Source organism: Cervus canadensis, chromosome 8, assembly GCF_019320065.1.
Source record: "Cervus canadensis isolate Bull #8, Minnesota chromosome 8, ASM1932006v1, whole genome shotgun sequence".
Classification (NCBI taxonomy): Eukaryota; Metazoa; Chordata; class Mammalia; order Artiodactyla; family Cervidae; genus Cervus; species Cervus canadensis.
In genome coordinates, this window is record NC_057393.1 from 36,715,700 (window position 1) to 36,736,485 (window position 20,786).

A 20,786-nucleotide genomic window follows, 5' to 3' on the forward strand; every position below is an offset into this window, starting at 1 on the left:
TCTTTACACAGAGGGAAGCTGTTTTATCAGGCTGAGATCTGAGATTCTGTCTCCATAACGGTAATAACAGTCAGCCTGGTACCAGCTCGATTTAATCAACTTAAATACTCTTATCGCTCAGACTTAGTTGGTTGTTCATACCATTTATTGAAAATATTCATAACTTCCCAACATCTCATGCAGAGTGGAAGCTTATGAGCATTTCCTCTACTGAAGATATTTGAACCGCTTTTGTGATCCAACCTGGCAATTGTAAACTCAGAAAGTCCACCTTCGAGTTGAATTTTCCTTTCTTTCAGAAGTGCAGGCCTCTTTGTCACCCTGAGGTGCCTTATGCCTCTTTCCTGTCTGCTTTGTTATTTGCAAAGAGGAGAAATGGAGCTTCTGGATTCATGATTTAAAATCTGAAAAGATGAATGTGTTAGTATTTCCCTCAGGAAACCTCATTCCTGCTCTGTCCCATTTGGCTCTCACAGTATCTTGGACTTCTACATTGCCTTAGGCTAACTTTGAAATCTAATTAAACCGTAGGAACAGGACCCCGGGGTGGGGCAGGATGGGAGAGTAATCATGATTTTCTTTCTGTTGAGCTGATCCCTTTCAGATCTTTATGAAGAATTGGGAGCAAAACAGGAGCCATAGTTGGGGTTCAGATTCACCTCCAGGGCATGGCCACCACAACCCAGAGGAATTCACGGACATACTATATGCTACATACAACTGCAATATTTTTGTTTCCCTCTCTAGTCTGGGACACAGGAAAGCTCATCACAAGAGCCAGTGTGTAGGTTAGACTTGTAGTAGTGTACTCTTCTCATGCAACAGTTGTTTATGAGCTGATCTGAGTTACCATAAAAGCATAGAACATCTTAGCCAAAGTACAGAATGCCCTTGGTTATGGCTATCAGAACTCCTAATTTCCCACCCCTGTGGTGACCAGACAGACCCTGTTAACACTGCCTGGATGGGAAAGAAAAAATAGAAGTGGTTTGGAGACATCTGACTTCCTCACAGACTCTGTCTGTGCCTGCTGTCACCTCTATCTGTCTGAATTTCAGCCTCTGGTACCCTCATCTTCCTCAGGTTAAATGTTAAGAACGTGCTCCTGGGAGATAACGCTGTCCATGTCGGCTACCGAGGATGGTTTCACATGAGGAATCACTGTCATACATTTAGTAGGTGGTTTGACTACATTTTCCGGATAAGACATATCCTTGATCAAGGAGTCACATTTCAAGAGCAGGATGGAGTTCATAATGTATAGATAGATAGATGAAGGTTTTAGTTGACTTTTACCAGATCCTTACTGCTTTTCTTCTGTTTTTCTCTCTTCCTCCCAAGTAGTCAAAATGGTAGCCCTCTCGCTGGCTCAGCTTCCTCCTCATTCAGAGGAAGGGAATTTATATGGAACTTTCCTACATTAACTGATAATGCTCACTGTAAAGAATCCTTTAAAACCTAGCCTCTACGAGTAGTTGTATATTATGACATCTGTAGGTGATTTGTATCTTCCATATAAAAAGTATTTTCAGATTAGAATTTTGTAGGACTTGAGGAAAGCTTGCTCTGTGTTTGTTAGTTACCTATGTAGTAGGTGGATTAAATTACTCTTTTTTTATGTTGTTTTTACCAACTGGTTACTTTTCTCAATAATTAGAAATGCTGTTTAGTACTTAAGTGACATCCCTCTGTTGTTTGAGTCTAGCATGAGTTTAGGCAGCAGGAAGTACGCTTTTAATGAGGACTTGCTGACTGAATAAGGACCAAATACAAACAGCAGCTGTTGAGTTATTATTTACTTTTCTTCAAGGATCATCAGACTTTTGAGGTTTTTGTAGTTAAATACAGGTTAAGGTAGAGAAATGAGTAATCTTCATATTCTCCCCCCCCAAAAATTTTCTGTAGTCACCTTGGATTCTTTCTTCTAGTTTCTTCATAAATTGTCCTTCACTTGAGTAAGACTTCATTGGCTAAAATGCCTGCAGACTTTTGGATGGCCAAGAAAATGACTGCACATAAGCTTCTAAGTGGAAATTATTAATTTATATAATTTTCATAAAAGCGTAGGTGAATGAGGGTTTCTTTTCCCTAACAGAACTGCTTAACTGCCAATAGCATCAGCCATGACTGAATCTTTGGGCCGAGAAGATGATTTTCCAACAGCCAGATTCACAAAGTGCTTGTGGAAGGTGCTGGGATCTTCCAGTCTCAGTAGATGTCTCTGCCATCTGCAGGTCCCTAAAGTTCCTTTGGAGACCAAGATGCCTTAGAAGAACCTCTGGTTACAGTAGCTCTTGTCTTCAGCCAGAGCTTCAAGCTCTCTTTCTAAATTAGACACTTTCTTGAGTCCTTCCTAAGGGTAGAAGACAAGTGCATTCAATCCTTTGCGAACATTCGTCTCCCGGCCATTCACCAGGCTGAGGGAGTGTTCACTGTCTTATTCTATTCCAGAAGAAGCCAGGTCTTTGGGAAATTAGTGTTTAATTTCCAGGCCCCAAGGTTACCTATTTTACTAAGCCAACTTGACTAATAAAGGAAATTCATTAATGACTAAGGTAAATAAATTCAACTTTCAATTTCTTCTTCTCTGTGACTGGAATAACATTAGCTATGTGAGGAAGTCCTTAAGCCATCATAAGTTGTTGAGACAAAGTAAGAACCCACTGAATTCTAATATTCAGGATACATACATGATTCTTGGGCTTCCCAGATGGCTCAGTGGTAAAGAATCTGCCTACCAAGCAGGAGACTCGGGTTCGATCCCTGGGTTGGGAAGATCCCCTGGAAAAGGAAATGGCAACCTACTCCAGTATTCTTTATTCCTGCCTGGGAAATCCCATGGAAAGAGGAGGCTGGTGGGCTGCAATCTATGGGGTCACCAAAGAGTCAGACAAGACTTAAAAACTAAACAACAGGGACTTGATTCTTATTGCACTGTTTGAATGAATGTGATTTCCGGATCCTGCCCCAAGACTGAAGCCAGGGTCCACTTGGGCTCTAACCAGCAATGTTTCTTTGACTGATATGACTCAGTAATTCTGATCATAATGGGATCATTGGGGTAACTTTCTGCTCTTCTGTCTTTAAAAGCACTTATTCTCTGGCTTAATGACTGCTAGCTTATTTACTCATCTTCTGAAAATTACCTGTTGGTTGTTAAGTCATTCTTCCTATTAGAAATAGAAGCTTAGAAATCAGTTACCAGTATTAAGCAGTCTGGTTTGAAGAAGTCAGAAAGACAGCCTTTCTTTCACAGTGACATAACTGTTACAGCAGTACATGGCTCTCCTTCTGTTCATAGAAATCTGGTGGAGTTCTTGCATCGTTCAGCCCTTCAGCCCTTGAACCTGCTGCAGAGTTCTTCTCCTGCCCTTCCAGCCTGTGCAGCTGTCCTTCTCCCCCAGATACTGATTCCTGTGGAGCTCAGCTGTCTGGGGGCCTTTGCACGCTGGCTGTGGCCCAGGTCTTCATCTGTCTTCCCTGTCCACTCCTTTCCAAATACCATGTGTAGGTATTTGAGGAAGTAGATTCTTGGGTCATTCCCTAGGAGTAGGGCTAAGTCTTTTGGACTTAAAACCATGTGAGTGGCCTGAAAGGAGTGGTCCTACCTGGAGGAGGTGCCATCCAGTATCAAGTAAACAATTAACTTCAGGCAGTTTGGATCCAGGTAAGTAACTGCTGTATGTCTCTCCATGGTACCTTCTGATGAGGACAGTTGTAGCATATCAGACCTTTGGAATGTCCAATTTCCAAATGCCTTCTGCCCAGGTGTTTTGCAGATATCCAAAGAGCTCTAGTGAAGAGTGCAGACCAGACCTCTGGATTTATAGCAGGACACAGGATGGGTGTGCTTTTACTGCCTTTTAGCAGCTTAGTGTTTCCTGGTGATTATAAGCGCTCAATAAATGTTTATTGCTGCTATTATCATTTTTAGTATTGTTATTTAGAATTTAGTGTGAGAAGTTAGTATGGAGATTCCTCAATTGAAATAAACTCTAAAAATCTTTTATTTTTTAGAAAATTGTGGAGAGTTATTTCTAGGCTGTAAACATATTGCCTCTAGAGTTAATTCTTTCTATAGCTTAATCTTAATTTAGAAGTGTGACTTTAGTAATTACTTTCAGCCCTAGGGGTCAGTAAGTAGACTGTTTCTTATTAACTTGTGAGGGCACCTGAAATGCTTTGCCTGCCCAGGGTCCACTCTAGTGGACTAAGCAGTTAGAAATTAGAAAGGAGGGTTGCCGATAGATCATTTCTTTTATACTGTTGCTGAAGTTCTCATTGTGTAAATTTGTGTGTGTGTGTAAATTCTTTCTTTCTTTCTTTTTTCATTTTGTTTTCAAATATCCTATGAGGAGCTCCCCTTCTTGAGTTCTAAGACTGGTGTGGACACTCTTCATGATACTTAACATGGGTTTTCCATTTCTTAGTTACACTGCATGATTCTTCCATGTAGTCCTTCCTTCTCCTGGGCAAGAGACCCTTCTAAACATTTATACCAAATGGTGTTTATTTTCTTGCAGTTGAACTGGCAATGATCATGGACCGTTTATATGGTGGTGTCTGCTATGCTGGCATTGATACAGACCCCGAGTTGAAGTACCCGAAAGGTGCTGGCCGTGTGGCATTCTCCAATCAGCAGAGTTACATCGCAGCCATCAGCGCTCGCTTTGTGCAGCTCCAACACAATGACATTGACAAACGGGTAAGCAACTGCTTGGGGTATCATTGCCATGGGAAAGAAATGAAAGTTATTCCATGGGCCCCTGGGGAGAAAAACACCTATGTGGCGTTAGTCCATGAGTCCATCTAGGCTCCCTGAAAAAGAGAATACTCTTGGTATTTAAGGCGTTAATGAACTTTCTGTTTCCCCCATCCCTGGGGTGATGTTACACTTATGAAAGTAATGCTGCACAATTTAGCAAAACAAACCAGTGCTGTTTAAAAGATGATGCCGGGACTTCCCTGGTGGTCCAGTGGCTAAGACTCAGCACTCCCAGTGCAGGGGACCTAGGTTCCACCCCTGGTCAGGGAATTAGATCCCACATGCCACAACTGAAGATCCTGTGTGCTGCAAGGAAGTCCTGGTGGAGCCAAATAAATAAATAAATATTTTTGAAGAAAAGATGATGCCAACAGCACAGTAACAAAGATTGAGAGCCTGTTTGACCCACGTGGTCCTCTTCAAACAAAGAACTTGAACTAACATGTAATGTTAACTTTCAGGAGTATACATAAGATTTTGAAGTTCCGATTTCTCTTAAACTTGCAAGATCATATGTGATAGCAATTGCTGGAGCTATTGATAGCAGTAGCTGCTTGCTGTCCCCTCTAGTCCCCTCTCCAGCGCTCTGTCATCCTCCTGCTCATCGCAAACAGACATATCCCTTACCTGTCTCCTTGCTCATTGACGTTGCCTGCCTGGCCAGTCGAGGCACTCAGGTTTGCCGTCATCCAAACAGGAGACAGTAGAGCTGGAGAGCATTGGTGTGCTCAGTTGGGTTTGGGGACAGACGCAGGTTTAAACCCCAGTTCTGCCACTGTTTGGAAGCTTGGGGGACTAGGAGTTACGAGCTAATCTGAGACCTGACTGATAGAATAACGGAGCAAGGGGAAAAACATCAAGCCTTAAACACCTCCATATGCAATTGTCCAGTGGCTGTTAATGCTTCCAGTCAAGGCTGTTTTGGGGGCACACACTGGATGGGAATAAATAAAGTAGTAAATCTCTTACCAGGTGTCAACTCCTCTCTATGGTTGACTAACTGGTTTTGTGTAGCAGACCTAAGTGTGTTAGGAGGTAAAAGTTTCAATGGGGGGATGGATTTTTTTTAAGTCAATAAGCTAACATTTTCTTTAAGACATACATCAAATTACAAAAGCCAGTGCTTAAAATAAACAATCTATTTGTTACATCACTGGGATCTCTATAAGTAGTGGTGGTTCGTTTTTTAATTAAAATGAATGATTATTTTAGAAAATCGTGAAATACTCTAAATCAGTGGAAAGTCAGGGGTGATAAAGATTCAACTCCATTCCTAGTTTTCAAGCGCCCACAGCACCCCTTTGGTAGCAGTAATTCCCCTACAGACTGTGAGCTCCGCGAAGCTGGGCATGCTGTCTGTCTCATTCTCTGCTTCCCCACTGCTTAATGTGTGGATTCAGTTGTCGTCGTCGTCTAGTCATTCAGTCGTGTCTGACTTTTTGCGACCCATGAACTGTATCCCACCAGGCTCCTCTGTCCATGGGATTTTCCCAGGCAAGAATACTGGAGTGGTTTACCATTTCCTTCTCCAGGTGTAGATACAGTAGGTGCTTGGTAAACCTCTGTTGGATTGACAAATGGTGCTCTGTGGAGGGTTTTATTAACTTCTGCTGCTGGTGGACTTGCTTGTGCCTATATGTTTGTGAATCTGAAACCCCAGATTCTGTTACATTTAGACTGGTGTTGCCCTGGTCAGTGGTGAATCCCAGGCAATAAACTTAACCTGAAAAGCGCCTGTGTTCTCATCTGTATCCAAGTAGCTTTCTTTTTGTTCCCCTCTGAAGCCAGAAGGCATGAGACTGCTCAGGAAGCAGGTCCTAAAGATGGTAAAAGATTCCACTTTTCCTTTGCTACCACCCTAACAACCTCCTGTCTTACTCCTTAGTTAGAAGGAAGTGCATTTACTCCAGGGTGTATGGTATTCTTTGAACTCCTGCAAGAATCGTAGAAAATTCAGGCACTACTTGTTTTATTGCCTACCTCTGCCCTCACCTCTGCTATACTCATGCCCTCAGCATTGATGCCCACAAGACTTAGACCTAAGTAAGGAAGAAAGAAGTGACGTTTCTTTTGCTAGCATAATCACAGACCATGCTATAGAAAAGTGTTTGGCTCATCAAACTTCTCAGGAATGCCACTGACTGTTTCTGCTCTCTGCATTTGGATTACCTAATACCCTCCATACCTTAGGATGGTCCTTGATAAGCATTTAGGGTAGCAGCCAGTTGTAATAGGAGTATAGAGTTTGGAGCCAGAACAGATCCCAGTACATTTAAACCTCTGCTGCACCAATCACCAGACCTCTGGTGACCCCAAACAAGTTACTTAATGCCCAGAGCCTTGGGTCTTCATCTGTAACTCCTGGGGAAAGTCTGAAGATTAAATGGGATTTGAAGACTGAACATCCAGAGTCATATGGCAATTAAGATGTTTACCTGGCACTTGCAGATTTAACAGTATTCATCTTGTTGGAAGTGTACTTACACTGATGTTGTTAATATTAAATGGCTTGAATTTTATTGTTGTTCTGCTGAAGATGCAGTGAAAAGTTACGCTGGTTAGTGAAAAGAGCCCTGGGCAGAGCCAGATGGCTGGGGCTAGATGTGGTCCTGTTCCCAGTGGGCTGTGTGATTTTGAGCAGGTCACTTAGATTCTGAGTTTCAGAATAAGGACAATAATAGTAATAGCTTTGGGTACCCCACTAGATTGTTGAGAAGCCTGGAAGAGGTACTGAAGAAGAAAGCGGTACATACAGTGTGACTCACTGGACGGGTGTATAGTGGGACTGTTGTGATGCCACATGGTGTCAAAAGGGGTCTATTGGTTCCTTCAGTGCCCTGGAATGAGAATCATGTGAGTGGGAAAACTGAAAATTACCGCAAGTGATGGATTCCCTTCTCTCCCTGTCTCCCAGCTCCATCTTCATGCTCTTTGTGCTGACCAACATGCAGACCATATTCTTTACTCTGAGAGATGGAGGCCAGCTTCTGTCTTGAGTGGGGCTCCTTCTCACTGGTTTTCTGTGAATATTGCACTCCCTTCCCCCAAATATTACTCTCTCCTCTTGTTTTCTTCTTGCTTTGAACATAGCCAGCAATACGTTCAGGCTTCCCTGGTGGCTCAGACAGTAAAGAATCTGCCTTCAGGAGACTCAGGTTTGATCAGGAAGATCCCCTGGAGAAAGAAAGAGCAACCCACTCTAGAATTCTTGCCTGGAGAACTCCATGGACAGAAAGCCTGGTGGGCTGTAGTCCATGGGATCGCAAAGAGTTGAACACTACTGAGTGACTAACACTTTCATTTTCAGCAATACCTTATTTTGTTGCCTATGGTACTTTGAGTCTCTGTTAACTGCACCCTTTGCTGTAGATGCTTTTTTAGGTTGATTTCACTTTTATGTTTATGTGTCTTCTAAAGGTTGATTTGAGCTTTCCAGAGAGTTCCCATTTTATAAATAAGCAACATTAGTATTTCCTTAGGTTAGGCCCTTTTCCCTTGCCTGTGAATATAAAATATGCCAATATACAACAGTTATAGAAACAGTCCCTCCTGTAACTTCTGACACTGTCATCTCTGCTGTCATCTTATTCATCCATGTCACCATCTTTAGCAAGTTCAGTTCAGTTCAGTCACTCAGTCGTGTCTGACTCTTTGCAAACCCATGAACCACAGCAAGCTAGGCCTTCCTGTCCATCACCAACTGTCGGAGTCTACCCAAACCCATGTTCATTGACTCGGTGATTCTGTCCAACCACCTCATCCTCTGTCGTCCCCTTCTCTTCCTGCCCTCAATCTTTCCCAGCATCAGGGTCTTTTCCAATGAGTCAACTCTTCACATCAGGTGGCCAAAGTATTGGAACTTCAGCTTTAGTATCATTTCTTCCAATGAATATTTAGGACTGATCTTCTTTAGGATGGCCTGGTTGGATCTCCTTGCAGTCCAAGGGACTCTCAAGAGTCTTCTCCAACACCACAGTTCAAAAGCATCAATTCTTTGGCACTCAGCTTTCTTTATAGTCCAAGTCTCACATCCATACATAACTACTGGAAAAACCATAGCCTTGACTAGACGGACCTTTGTTGACAAAGTAATGTCTCTGCTTTTTAATATGCTATCTATGTTGGTCATAACTTTCCTTCCAAGGAGTAAGTGTCTTTTAATTTCATGGCTGCAATCACCATCTGCAGTGATTTTAGAGCTCCCCCCAAAAAACAAAGTCAGCCACTGTTTCCACTGTTGCCCCATCTATTTGCCATGAAGTGATAGAACCGGATGCCGTGATCTTAGTTTTCTGAATGTTGAGCTTTAAGCCAACTATTTCACTCTCCTCTTTCACTTTCATCGAGAGGCTCTTTAGTTCTTCTTTATTTTCTGCCATAAGGGTGGTGTCATCTGCATATCTGAGGTTATTGATATTTCTCCCGGCAATCTTGATTCCAGCTTGTGCTTCCTCCAGCCCAGGGTTTCTCATGATGATGATGTACTCTGCATATAAGTTAAATAAGCAGGGTGACAATATACAGCCTTGACGTACTCCTTTTCCTATTTGGAACCAGTCTGTTGTTCCATGTCCAGTTCTAACTGTTGCTTCCTGACCTGCATACAGGTTTCTCAAGAGGCAGGTCAGGTGGTCTGGTATTCGCATCTCTTTCACAGTCTATTGTGATCCACACAGTCAAAGGCTTTGGCATAGTCAATAAAGCAGAGATAGATGTTTTTCTGACTCTTTTGCTTTTTCGATGATCCAGCAGATGTTGACATTTTGAACTCTGGTTCTTCTGCCTTTTCTAAAACCAACTTGAACATCTAGAAGTTCTTGGTTCACGTATTGCTGAAGCCTGGCTTGGAGAATTTTGAGCATTACTTTACTAGCGTGTGAGATGAGTGCAATTGTGCAGTAGTTTGAGCATTCTTTGGGATTGGAATGAAAACTGACCTTTTTCAGTCCTGTGGCCACTGCTGAGTTTTCCAAATTTGCTGACATATTGTCTGCAACACTTTCACAGCATCATCTTTTAGGATTTGAAATAGCTCAACTGTAATTCCATCACCTCCACTAGCTTTGTTCGTAGTGATGCTTCCTAAGGCCCACTTGACTTCACATTCCAGGGTGTCTGGCTCTAGGTGAGTGTGAGTGATCACACCGTTATAATTTTCTGGGTCGTGGAGATCTTTTTTGTACAGTTTTTCTGTGTATTCTTGCCACCTCTTCTTAATATCTTCTGCTTCTGTTAGGTCCATACCATTTCTGTCCTTTATTGAGCCCATCTTTGCATGAAATGTTCCCTTGATATCTCTAATTTTCTTGAAGAGATCTCTAGTCTTTCCCATTCTATTATTTTCCTCTATTTCTTTGTATTGATCGCTGAGGAAGTCTTTCTTATCTCCTTGCTATTCTTTGGAACTCTGCATTCAAGTGGGTATATCTTTACTTTTCTCCTTTGCTTTTCACTTCCCTTCTTTTCACAGCTATGTATAAGGCCTCCTCAGACAGCCATTTTGCTTTTTTGCATTTCTTTTCTTGGGGATGGTCTTGATCCCTGTCTCCTGTACAATGTGACGAACCTCCGTCCATAGTTCATCAGGCACTCTGTCTGTCTATCAGATGTAGTCCCTTAAATCTATTTCTCACTTCCACTGTATAGTCATAAGGGATTTGATTTAGGTCATACCTGAATGGTCTAGTGGTTTTCCCTACTTTCTTGAATTTAAGTCTGAATTTGGCAATAAGGAGTTCATGATCTGAGCCACAGTCAGCTCCCTGTCTTGTTTCTGCTGGTTGTATAGAGCTTCTCCATCTTTGGCTGCAAAGAATATAATCAATCTGATTTCAGTGTTGACCATCTGGTGATGTCCATGTGCAGAGTCTTCTCTTGTGTTGTTGGAAGAGGGTGTTTGCTATGACCAGTGCGTTCTCTGGCAGAACTCTATTAGCCTTTGCCCTGCTTCATTCTGTACTCCAAGGCCAAATTTGCCTGTTGCTCCAGGTGTTTCCTGACTTCCTACTTTTGCATTCCAGTCCCCTTTGATGAAAAGGACATCTCTTTTGGGTGTTAGTTCTAGAAGGTCCTGTAGGTCTTCATAGATCCATTCAACTTCAGCTTCTTCAGCATTACTGGTAGGGGCATAGACTTGGATTACCATGATATTGAATGGTTTGGCTTGGAAATGAACAGAGATCATTCTGTCATTTTTGAGATTACATCCAAGTACTGTATTTCAGACTTCTCCTTTTGTTGACTATGATGGCATAGTCTTGACTATGATGACATTTCTTCTGAGGGATTCCTGCCCACAGTAGTAGATATAATGGTCATCTGAGTTAAATTCACCCATTCCAGTCCATCTTAGTTCGCTGATTCCTAGAATGTCGATGTTCACTCTTGCCATCTCCTGTTTGACCACTTCCAATTTGCCTTGATTCATGGACCTAACATTCCAGGTTCCTATGCAATATTGCTCTTTATAGCATCGGACCTTGCTTCTATCACCAGTCACATCCACAACTGGGTGTTGTTTTGCTTTGGCTTCATCCCTTCATTCTTTCTGGAATTATTTCTCCACTGATCTCCAGTAGCATATTGGGCACCTACCGACCTGGGGAGTTCATCTTTCAGTGTCCTATCTTTTTGCCTTTCCATACTATTCATGGGGTTCTCAAGGCAAGAATAGTAAAGTGGTTTGCCATTCCCTTCTCCAGTGGACCACATTCTGTCAGACCTCTCCACCATGACCCGGCCGTCTTGGGTGGCCCCACACGGCATGGCTTAGTTTCCACTGAGTTAGACAAGGCTGTGGTCCGTGTGATCAGATTGGCTAGTTGTCTGTGATTGTGGTTTCAGTCTGTCTGCCCTCCGATGCCCTCTCTCAGTGCCTGCCGTCTAACTTGGGTTTCTCTTACCTCGGACGTGGCGTATCTCTTCACCTCTTGGGCAAGAGGTGGTTTTTAAATTTTTCTTTTGGTAACAACTTTATACCTTTTTGAAGTATATGAATTATATATATATAATTTTATATATATATATATATATATATATATATAATGTGGTGCTACAAATCCAGCACCACAATTCGAAGGGATCATTAGAGGCAGGGAATCCTACTTATTAACCTGTGCTCTTCAAATTCACAGGAACAAGGTAGGCTGGGCTGTTGGCAAATTTCTGCTCCCTTCTATGTATTAATTAAGGTCCCCCAAGAATATGTCACCTGTTGGAGTGGGCTGATAAATCTACACATCAGCAAGCTTTATGCCACAGTATGCATAGCAGTGAGAAGACTCCAGAGGTGGAAGAAGCTTCTAAATGGTGGTTCCTTACAGCAGGGCTCCCCACCATCCAGGCCATGGACCAGTACCTCCTGTCATATCAGCAGTGGCATTAAATTAGAAACAAAGTGCACAATAAATGTAATGCACTTGAATCATCCGAAAACCACCCCCCTCAACTCAGTCCATGGAACAGTTATCTTCTACAAAATGGGTCCCCGATGCCAAAAGGGTTGGGGACCACTGTCTTACAGATCAAGACTGCTGGCATGATCTTGACTCTGCCACTGTGCCCAGAGGTCTGAATGGGAGTACTTTGCACATGGGTGACACTCAGTAAGTGTGTAGAATAAATTAGGATGATATATGAGTGAGCAGGGGCTGGGAGCAACCATGGAAGGCTGTCAAGGGTACTGGAGTGAGTCATTGTCATCTCTCACCTGGACATCTACAGTTGCTTCCTCATTGGTCTCCCCAGTTCAACTTTAGCCCATCTCCAATTCATTCTGTACATTAAAAACTAAAGCAATCTGGGCTTCCCTGGTGGCTCAGTGGTAAAGAATCTGCCCACAGGATGTTTCAAGAGAACAGCATCGAAACATGTATATTATATATGGTGAAACAGATCACCAGCCCAGGTTGGATGCATGAGACAAGTGCTCGGGCCTGGTGCACTGGGAAGACCCAGAGGGATCGGGTAGAGAGGGAGGTGGGAGGGGGGATCGGGATGGGGAATACATGTAACTCCATGGCTGATTCATGCCAATGTATGATAAAACCCACGACAATATTGTAAAGTAATTAGCCTCCAACTAGTAAAAATAAATGAAAAAAAAAAAAGAATCTGCCCACCAATGCAGGAGATATGGGTTTGATCCCTGGTCTGGGAAGATCCCACATGCTGCAGAGCAACTAAGCCTAATGATCCACAGCTACTGAGCCTGTGCTCCAGAGCCTGGGAACTGCAATTACTGAGCCTGCACACCCTAGAGCCCATGCTCTGTGACAAGAGAAGCCACTGCAGTCAGAAGCCCGTGCACTGAACCTAGAGAGTAGCCCTGCTCACCACAACTAGAGAAAAGCCCACGCATCACTGAAGACCTAACACAGCCAAAAATAAATAAAAAATGAAAAAAAAGTCTAAAGTAGTCTTTTAAAAATCATGATTTGAATCACATCTTTCTCTCCTTGAAATCTTTTGATTATGTTCTACTGCCCTTAGGTTCAAGGTCAAAGTCAATTAACACTGCCTACATGACCCTCTGTATACTACATACTGCCTCTGCTTCAGCTCCCATTTCCTCATCTTGGTCTTTTTTTCTGTTTTACAGGGTGATTATGGATAGTTACCTCTCCCTGCCTAAAACTCACTTTTCCTTCAGGTCTCAGATTACTTGTGACAATTTTAGGAATCCTTTCTTCAGTGGTGTTTTCAGCTTTCCCATAGATCATTGTCATAATCCCATATGTTATACCTTTGTGGCATTCAGTACCTCTATAATGAAGCAGTCCTAAAGGAAATCAAACCTAAATATTCATTGGAAGGACTGATGCTGAAGCTGAAGCTCCAATACTTCAGCCATCTGATGTGAAGAGCCAACTCATTGGAAAAAACCCTGATGCTGGGAAAGATTGAAAGCAAAAGAAGAAGGGAATGGCAGGGGATACGATGATAAGATAGCATCACCAACTCAATGGACTTGAATTTGAGTAAACTCTGGGAGATAGTAGAGGACAGAGGAGCCTGCCTTGCTACAGTCTATGGGATTGCAAAGAGTCAGACACGACTTAACAATTGAACAACAACAAAAATGTTTAATGTCTATCTATGCTTCCAGACCGTACAATCAGTGAGGGCAATGATCGTGTCTCTTGTATTAACACCTGTATACTCAATAAGTGACACACAGTGGATCCACATTAATTAATTATATTTGAATGAATGAATGAGTCATTGAATGAATGAATGCTGATGATTTGAGAGCTTCCTTTGGCATGTCCAACTGTCCACCAGAGGGCACTCTGCACAGCTTTCTTTTTTTACTTAGTTAAGTGCGTTCACTTGAATTAATAAAGGTGTTTAGGTTTTGCTGTTTGGCATATCAAAAAGTATTCTTTAACACTTATAATCCATTAAAGCTGGACTTTAACTTGGGCATGACCTCATCTAACCTGGTTTATTTATAGCAGAGGAGAACATAGGAGAGGCTTGGAGACAGACTCTCAAGACACCTATCATTAATTGACTTGAGAGCTACCTCTGCTCATGGAACTCCCTTCCCAAACCTTGTCATTCATTCAGGATCTAATGTTTCTTTAACTCCACTTCTTTCCTTTCACACAAACCAGGGTAGGAGCTCCTGAATTGTATTATAGGTGCTTTTGTTTTATATGTGTTTCCATAGTTCATGTGACTTTTCAGCTGAACATACACTGCACAGAGCAGGACACATCTGGAGTCTGCTCTCAGGGTTTGCCAGTATGTCTATAAGTTATTTTGAACATTAACAAAAGGAGTTTGAAATTTTGTGTTGCAGTTGTCTTGCTTTTGTTTTTTGTGTTGTCTTCATATTAAACCTTTTTTCAAGTCAGTGTGAGCCAATGCAATTCCATTGGACTGTAACATTTAGTGAAACTGTGGCATTTTTGCTGTCATAATGACTCTTGTTATTGAACATTATTATAAATGAGACAAATGCAATTCATGCCTCAGTTTTTACTTCAAATGAGATGTTAATAATAGCTTGAAAAAAGTCCTTTAAGGCTTATATTTATGCATACTTTATGGCTAAATGTTTACCAGTTATTGGCCAATTGGTTATTTGTCCCAATGGCAACAATATCAAGGTAGTATGATACCCAGCACAGGGTTCTCAGTGTTTCTTTGCCTTGGCATACACTCTTATGGGTAACAGAGGCTCCCTAAAGCTAATGGGGGTATTTATGTATCTAAGGGGGAAGGTACACCTCACACCCACTCCTGTCCTCACCACCCCCAGAACCACGCTATAGTGAAAAAGTGTCCTGGCTTGGAAATTGGGAGATCTGTTTATACTCCTGTCTCTTCTCCCAGTCACAGTGTGACCTTAGGCAAGTTACTTAACATTTTAGAGGCTTGATTTTAATGATTTTACTGTCCCAAGATAGTAAGAACATCTAGCCTAAAATCTTCAGGTTTATTACACAGGTAAACAGTGAAGGTGAAGAAGTGCTCTGGAAAGTTACCAGGCTATACAGATGTTGATTTACATTGTTGCTGAACCTGGCCTGTTTGAACAGTGCTTTTATCTCCTAAGCCTATGTCCAAGGCTAACAGTTAATTCTTTTTTTCCTTTAAAGTTCCTGCTCAGTTCCACTAAGAATCTTTAATATAAGGATAATGAAATAGTTGAAGTTGACACTAAAAAAATTTACCATATGTGCCAATCTACAGACAGACTAGTTAGATGTTAGTCAAGACATGCATGTAGACACTCAAGTTTCATTTAAAGATGTCAATACCTGGATGCATTTTCTATTTAAAGGATTGAAGGTTTTTCCTCTTTTTAGTCTAGAAAGAGGTATTTCTATAGTATCTTTTCTCTGATAATACAAAGATCTTGAACCTGAAATTGAGTAAAATGTTAGGGTTAAATTTTACTTATGTTCTTTTGAACAGTGTTTCTGTGAAAAACTGGGACAGTTTAAAGTATTTAAGTACAACAAGGGCAAAAGAGGGCACCTGTACCCATTCTGTCTGTTTTAATGGTATTTTTAGAAGTGATGCCAAATGAGCACTTAAGATTTGAAAGCTCTGCTAAATCCAGTTTTCTTTATAACTCAAGTCTAGGTCACTTACATATGAAAGATTTTGCAGTGTGAAAAATGAGATCATTAGAAAATGGGTAGTCTTTTTACATGGCCATTTTTCTGCCCTTTGTCTACTCTCCATGGTCCTGAGAAATTTGTAAGGATAGAATCATTTGAGTCTCCCTTAATCTAACAAAAACATAGGATTTGATTTATGTGAGCTATTTCTTTATAAAAATCTCAGGGATCCCCCCCAGCTGTTGTTTAGTACCACTTGATCACGTTGTCTCCTCAGAATTTAAAAGTCAAAATGTTTATAACTTGAAATACATCATGCAGTTGACATTGAGTATCATTTACCAACTCGATCTGTAGAGCCTTTTTACTAGTAGAAAGGATAGTAGACTAGAATCAGCTAATCTGAAGTTTAGTCTTAACTATACTTACTTACTGTATACCTTGAAGGAAGGACATGCGTGTATGTCTGTTAAAGTGGTTTTGAAGGCAGGCTGTAAAGCACTCTGTCAATATACAGTCACACGATAACACATTAATTAACATGAAATCATAAATGACTAATATTTGAGCTCTTCTGGAAGATCATTAGACATCTGGTTAGAATTTCACATGATAAAAAGAGTTAAATATTTCAGGCAAGGTAAGAGTAAAGTTGGTTAGTTATTTGAGTTTTTGAAAGAGGAGGAGGAACTCTCAGTAGGAAGGTCTTCCCTGCCCAGGAATCTAGCCCTAAAATTAGGTCTTCAAATCATCATTTTGTACATTGTTCATAAAACATGAATCCATTGGATTTTTAATATTTATTTTACCAAAGAAATCCTTTTCTGAGTCAAATGAGTTTGGAAATGCTTTCTTAAAGGAAGTTAACCAGGCCAGTTTACTCTGGGACTTCTTGGAGTCTTTTATATACTAATCTTCATAGTGAACACACCCCAGAAGGAAACAGTATGCAGTTTTTCACAAATGTTTTGGTCATAGAATTCTTCGAAAATGTATCATCTCTTGGGAATAATGTTCTAGGGAGCCCAGTTGAGTAATTACAGTATTTCAGCTTCTTTTCTTCTTTCATGCTCAAATTCAAAAGTTTAATAAACAGTTGATTGTTTTTCCCTTCCTTGGCTCTTTTTTCAAGTTTGTTCCACACACATATAGTTTCTTTCTTTTTTTTTTTCTTATTGTGGTGACAAAACACATGAGATCTACCCTCTTAACAAATCTTTACATGTATGCTACAGTACTGTTAACTATAAACACAGTATTTTACTGAACAGATCCCTAGAACATTTTCATCTTGTATAACTGAAACTTTATAAGCTTTGAACTGCAACTCCCCAATTCCCTTTGCCCCCAGTCTCTGGTAGCCATCTTTCCACTTTCTGCTTTCTGTGAGTTTGATTACTTAGGTAACTCATATAAATCAGTATTTGGAATCATTCAGTATTTGTTCTTTTGTGACTGGCTTATTTCACTTAGCATGTTGTCCTTCAAGTTCACCCATGTTGTCACATGTGAAAGGAGTTCCTTCCTTGTTAATTCTGAATAATATACCACTTTATGTACATACTACATTTTCTTTGTCCATTCATCTCTAAGTAGGCATTTCAGTTGCTCCTACACTTTGGTTATTGTTATTAATGCGGCAGTGAACATAATAGGGCAAATATCTCTTCAAGATCCTGTTTTCAGTTCTCTTAACTATCCAGAAATGGGATTGCTGGATGGATATCTTTTATCTACAAAGGTTGGGGTTGGGCAGGCAAACAGCAGCTGCATATTTAAGGATGCTGGGGAGGGCACTGAAAGTGTGATCAATATTCCCTTTAGTATTTCTAGTTCTTCATCTTTTGGTTATTTGATTATTTATTGTATCTTTCTTATATGTAGTCCCTATTACAAGAAGGGAAAATAGTTTTGAAATCAGTATCCCATGAGGGTTGGACCGTAGAGAAGGCTGAGTGCCAAAAAATTGATGCTTTCAAACTGTGGTGCTGGAGAAGACTCTTGAGAGTCCCTTGGATAAGCAAGGAGATCAAACAAGTCAATACTAAAGGAAATCAACCCTGAATATTCATTAGAAGGACTATTGCTGAAGCTGAGGCTCCAGTGCTTTGGCCACCTGACACGAGGAGCCGACTCACTGGAAAAGACCCTGATGCTGGGGAAGATTGAGGGCAGGAGGAAAAAGGATTGACGGGATGAGATGGTTGGATGGCAGCATCGACTCAATGGACTTGAGTTTGAGCAAACTCGGGGAGGTAGTGAAGAACAGGGAAGCCTGGCATGCTGCATTCCATGGGGTCGCAAAGAGTCAAACACAACTGAGTGACTTAACAGCAGCAATACCGTTGGGAAATAATCTTCCTTTGCCTCTATTTTAGTTTAGTGGAGAGGACCTGGGAATCTGACTTTGCTAGCTAATTTTGAGCTTTCTGATACTTTTATTTAAGGAATGTTGTGATAGTTAAGCCATAGCCCAGGAGTGTTTGCTTTCAGTAGCTTATTTTCCAAATAGCCAATTTTTTATTTAATCAGATGTTATCTACTGCACTTTTCTTTGCAAGCACTTCAAGTTCTTCACATATTTAATCATTTTTTTCTCTCTTCATCTAAAAACACAGTGGGCCTAATTTTAGCTAAAGACTGTCAAAGGCTTTGTATTTTTAGCCTTCATGACGATTAACCTGACCAGTAACCATACTCACATAGTGCTGATAATACTACACCTTCTCCCTGGCCACAGCTGGAATAGATCAGATAGCTCAACACCAGAAGAAGTGAAGGCTCTGACAACCTGTTCCCAGACCATTTCAACTTCTAACCATAGTCTGGAACTCCCACAACCCAGTCTTTAATTTTCTGCTCTTACTTGTTCTTGCCTTGATCTGGCTTTAAAGTCTCCCAGCAGTAGCTGTAGCTATGTTTGATTTGACCCTTTGAGAGGAAGCAACACCCAGGAGTGAGTTCAAATATTGTCTGAAATAATACCACATGGGCTTATTTTGAAGCACTAGGAGTCTCAGAACCTTTGACTAGAAATAGTTTTTTAAATAGAGTTTGGGTCACCTAAGGAAAGAGAAAGAAATAATTCCTCTTCTCTGAACTGCATGGGATGTTTTTGTCTTGTTTCTCCTTCTGTGGTCTCAACCCCTCATCTCTTCTGTCCTTCGCACTCTTTTTGTCTTCTACCATGGAATTGTGATCATTTTTAATATAACTGTTTAGAGTGATTAAATGTTCTTCTTTCCTTCCCATATTTGAGTATAGAGGTTGTTTGCTGCTGTTGCTAAGTTGCTCCAGTCGTGTCCGACTCTGTGCAACTGCATAGATGGCAGCCCACCAGGCTCCACCGTCCCTGGGACTCTCCAGGCAAGAACACTGGAGTGAGTTGCCTTGTCCTTCTCCAATGCATGAAAGTGAAAAGTGAAAGTGAAGTTGCTCAGTCGTGTCCGACTCTTCACGACCCCATGGACTGCAGCCTACCAGGCTCCTCCGTCCATGGTATCTTCCAGGCAAGAGTACTGGAGTGGGGTGCCATTGCCTTCTCCAATAGAGGTTGTTTATGAGATTATTAATGGATAAAAGACAGCCACCATTTTTAAAGTATTTACCTCACTAAGACATTCAAGTTCTTTGACCCCATAAGACAGGATTATCAGTCAGTCAGCAGTTTCCTGATGAGTGCTTCTTCTTATTTGGAAGAGCTGGCCCAAACCTCTAATATAGTAGGGGAAACTGAGGCCTGCAAGGTTATGATATAGCCAGTTAATGGATAGAGCCATAGGGCTCTGCACTTCTACATCCTGTAGGGTTGAGGGGGTGGTGATGCCATGGCAGTCATGCGTAGATCTTTAATGATTTTCTTACCCTTTGTTCTCCACACAATCCATTCTTCTGCCACGAAAAATTAGTTTGGGCTGATTTATATTCTCGCCTCCAGCCCTACTCCCAAGCAGCATGGAAGGAAACCAGAGTAGAGAGTGAATCTATGGATTGTGTAGGATTTTGTCAGCTGGACCTTCTTTGTTTCATGGAAAAAGTTATCTTAAGGCCAAACAGAACACTGACAGATCTCTGTGTGCTCCGTAGACATACACAGCATAGGTGTCAGCATTAGCACACGTAAGAATGTCAAGTGGTGGGAAGAGGACAAAGATATTTTAAAACCTTTCATCCCCTAGCACTTAAAAATGTGAAAAATGGTCAGTCCCATCCTTTGAAAATGGAAAAAGAAGATAAAATTTAACCCATTTCCACTATGTTTTGCTTAATCTACCCCATATTTCTTCTAAAATTACTAACTGCGAATTTACTCTATCTGGAAGGTTGTGGGTAAGTTTGTTGCTAAGGAAAAGCTATTTTCACATTGATGCTTTAATTTCCTAGGCATCTGTCGTCTACTTTCTGAACAGCAGGATTCCAGTTCATAGTCAGTTGAAAAACTAAAAATTTATCTTTAAACATTCTCAATATTGCCTGCCAGTGGAGGACTTTCTTTAGCAACTGTTACGACACTGTGTTTAGTGGGGAGGATGGTAATGAGGTTATTGTGGATTTTAGACCTGGAAAGATGTATTCTATGACACATGCCAAGAAGATTAGGATCACATTATGTTTAAAGCTTTGAGTTGTTGCTATTGTTAAGTCACTAAGTAGTGTCTGACTCCTTTGTGACCCCATTGACTGTAGCCCACCAGACTTCTCTGTATACCAAATAAAATGGTCTTTCCAGGAAGCATGCTGCTCCAGATGATAAGAAATGGTCTACGTGACTTCTGGGCAGGCCTTCCCAGACAGTTATCCCTATTAAATTATACCTTATTCCTCTTCACTTGGCCTTTCTCTCCAGTTTGTCCACTCTGACTCCATTATCTGAAATCACTGCTGCTCCTCCTCTGCTGGACACCTGTAAACAAGCCTTAGCTTCCTTGGGATGGCTGAGTATCTGA

At 41.2% G+C, this 20,786-nt stretch overlaps 1 protein-coding gene across 7 annotated transcripts in view; it reads left to right on the forward strand.

Moving 5' to 3' along the window:
• The window catches only part of CPEB3 (cytoplasmic polyadenylation element binding protein 3), a 190,719-nt gene that overhangs the window by 158,507 nt on the left and 11,426 nt on the right, over positions 1-20,786 (forward strand). For all 7 annotated transcript variants that reach the window (XM_043476008.1, XM_043476010.1, XM_043476007.1 and 4 more), the window contains exon 9: positions 4,524-4,705. In XM_043476008.1, coding sequence (XP_043331943.1) covers positions 4,524-4,705 — 182 coding nt within the window. The remainder of the gene's footprint in view (positions 1-4,523; positions 4,706-20,786) is intronic.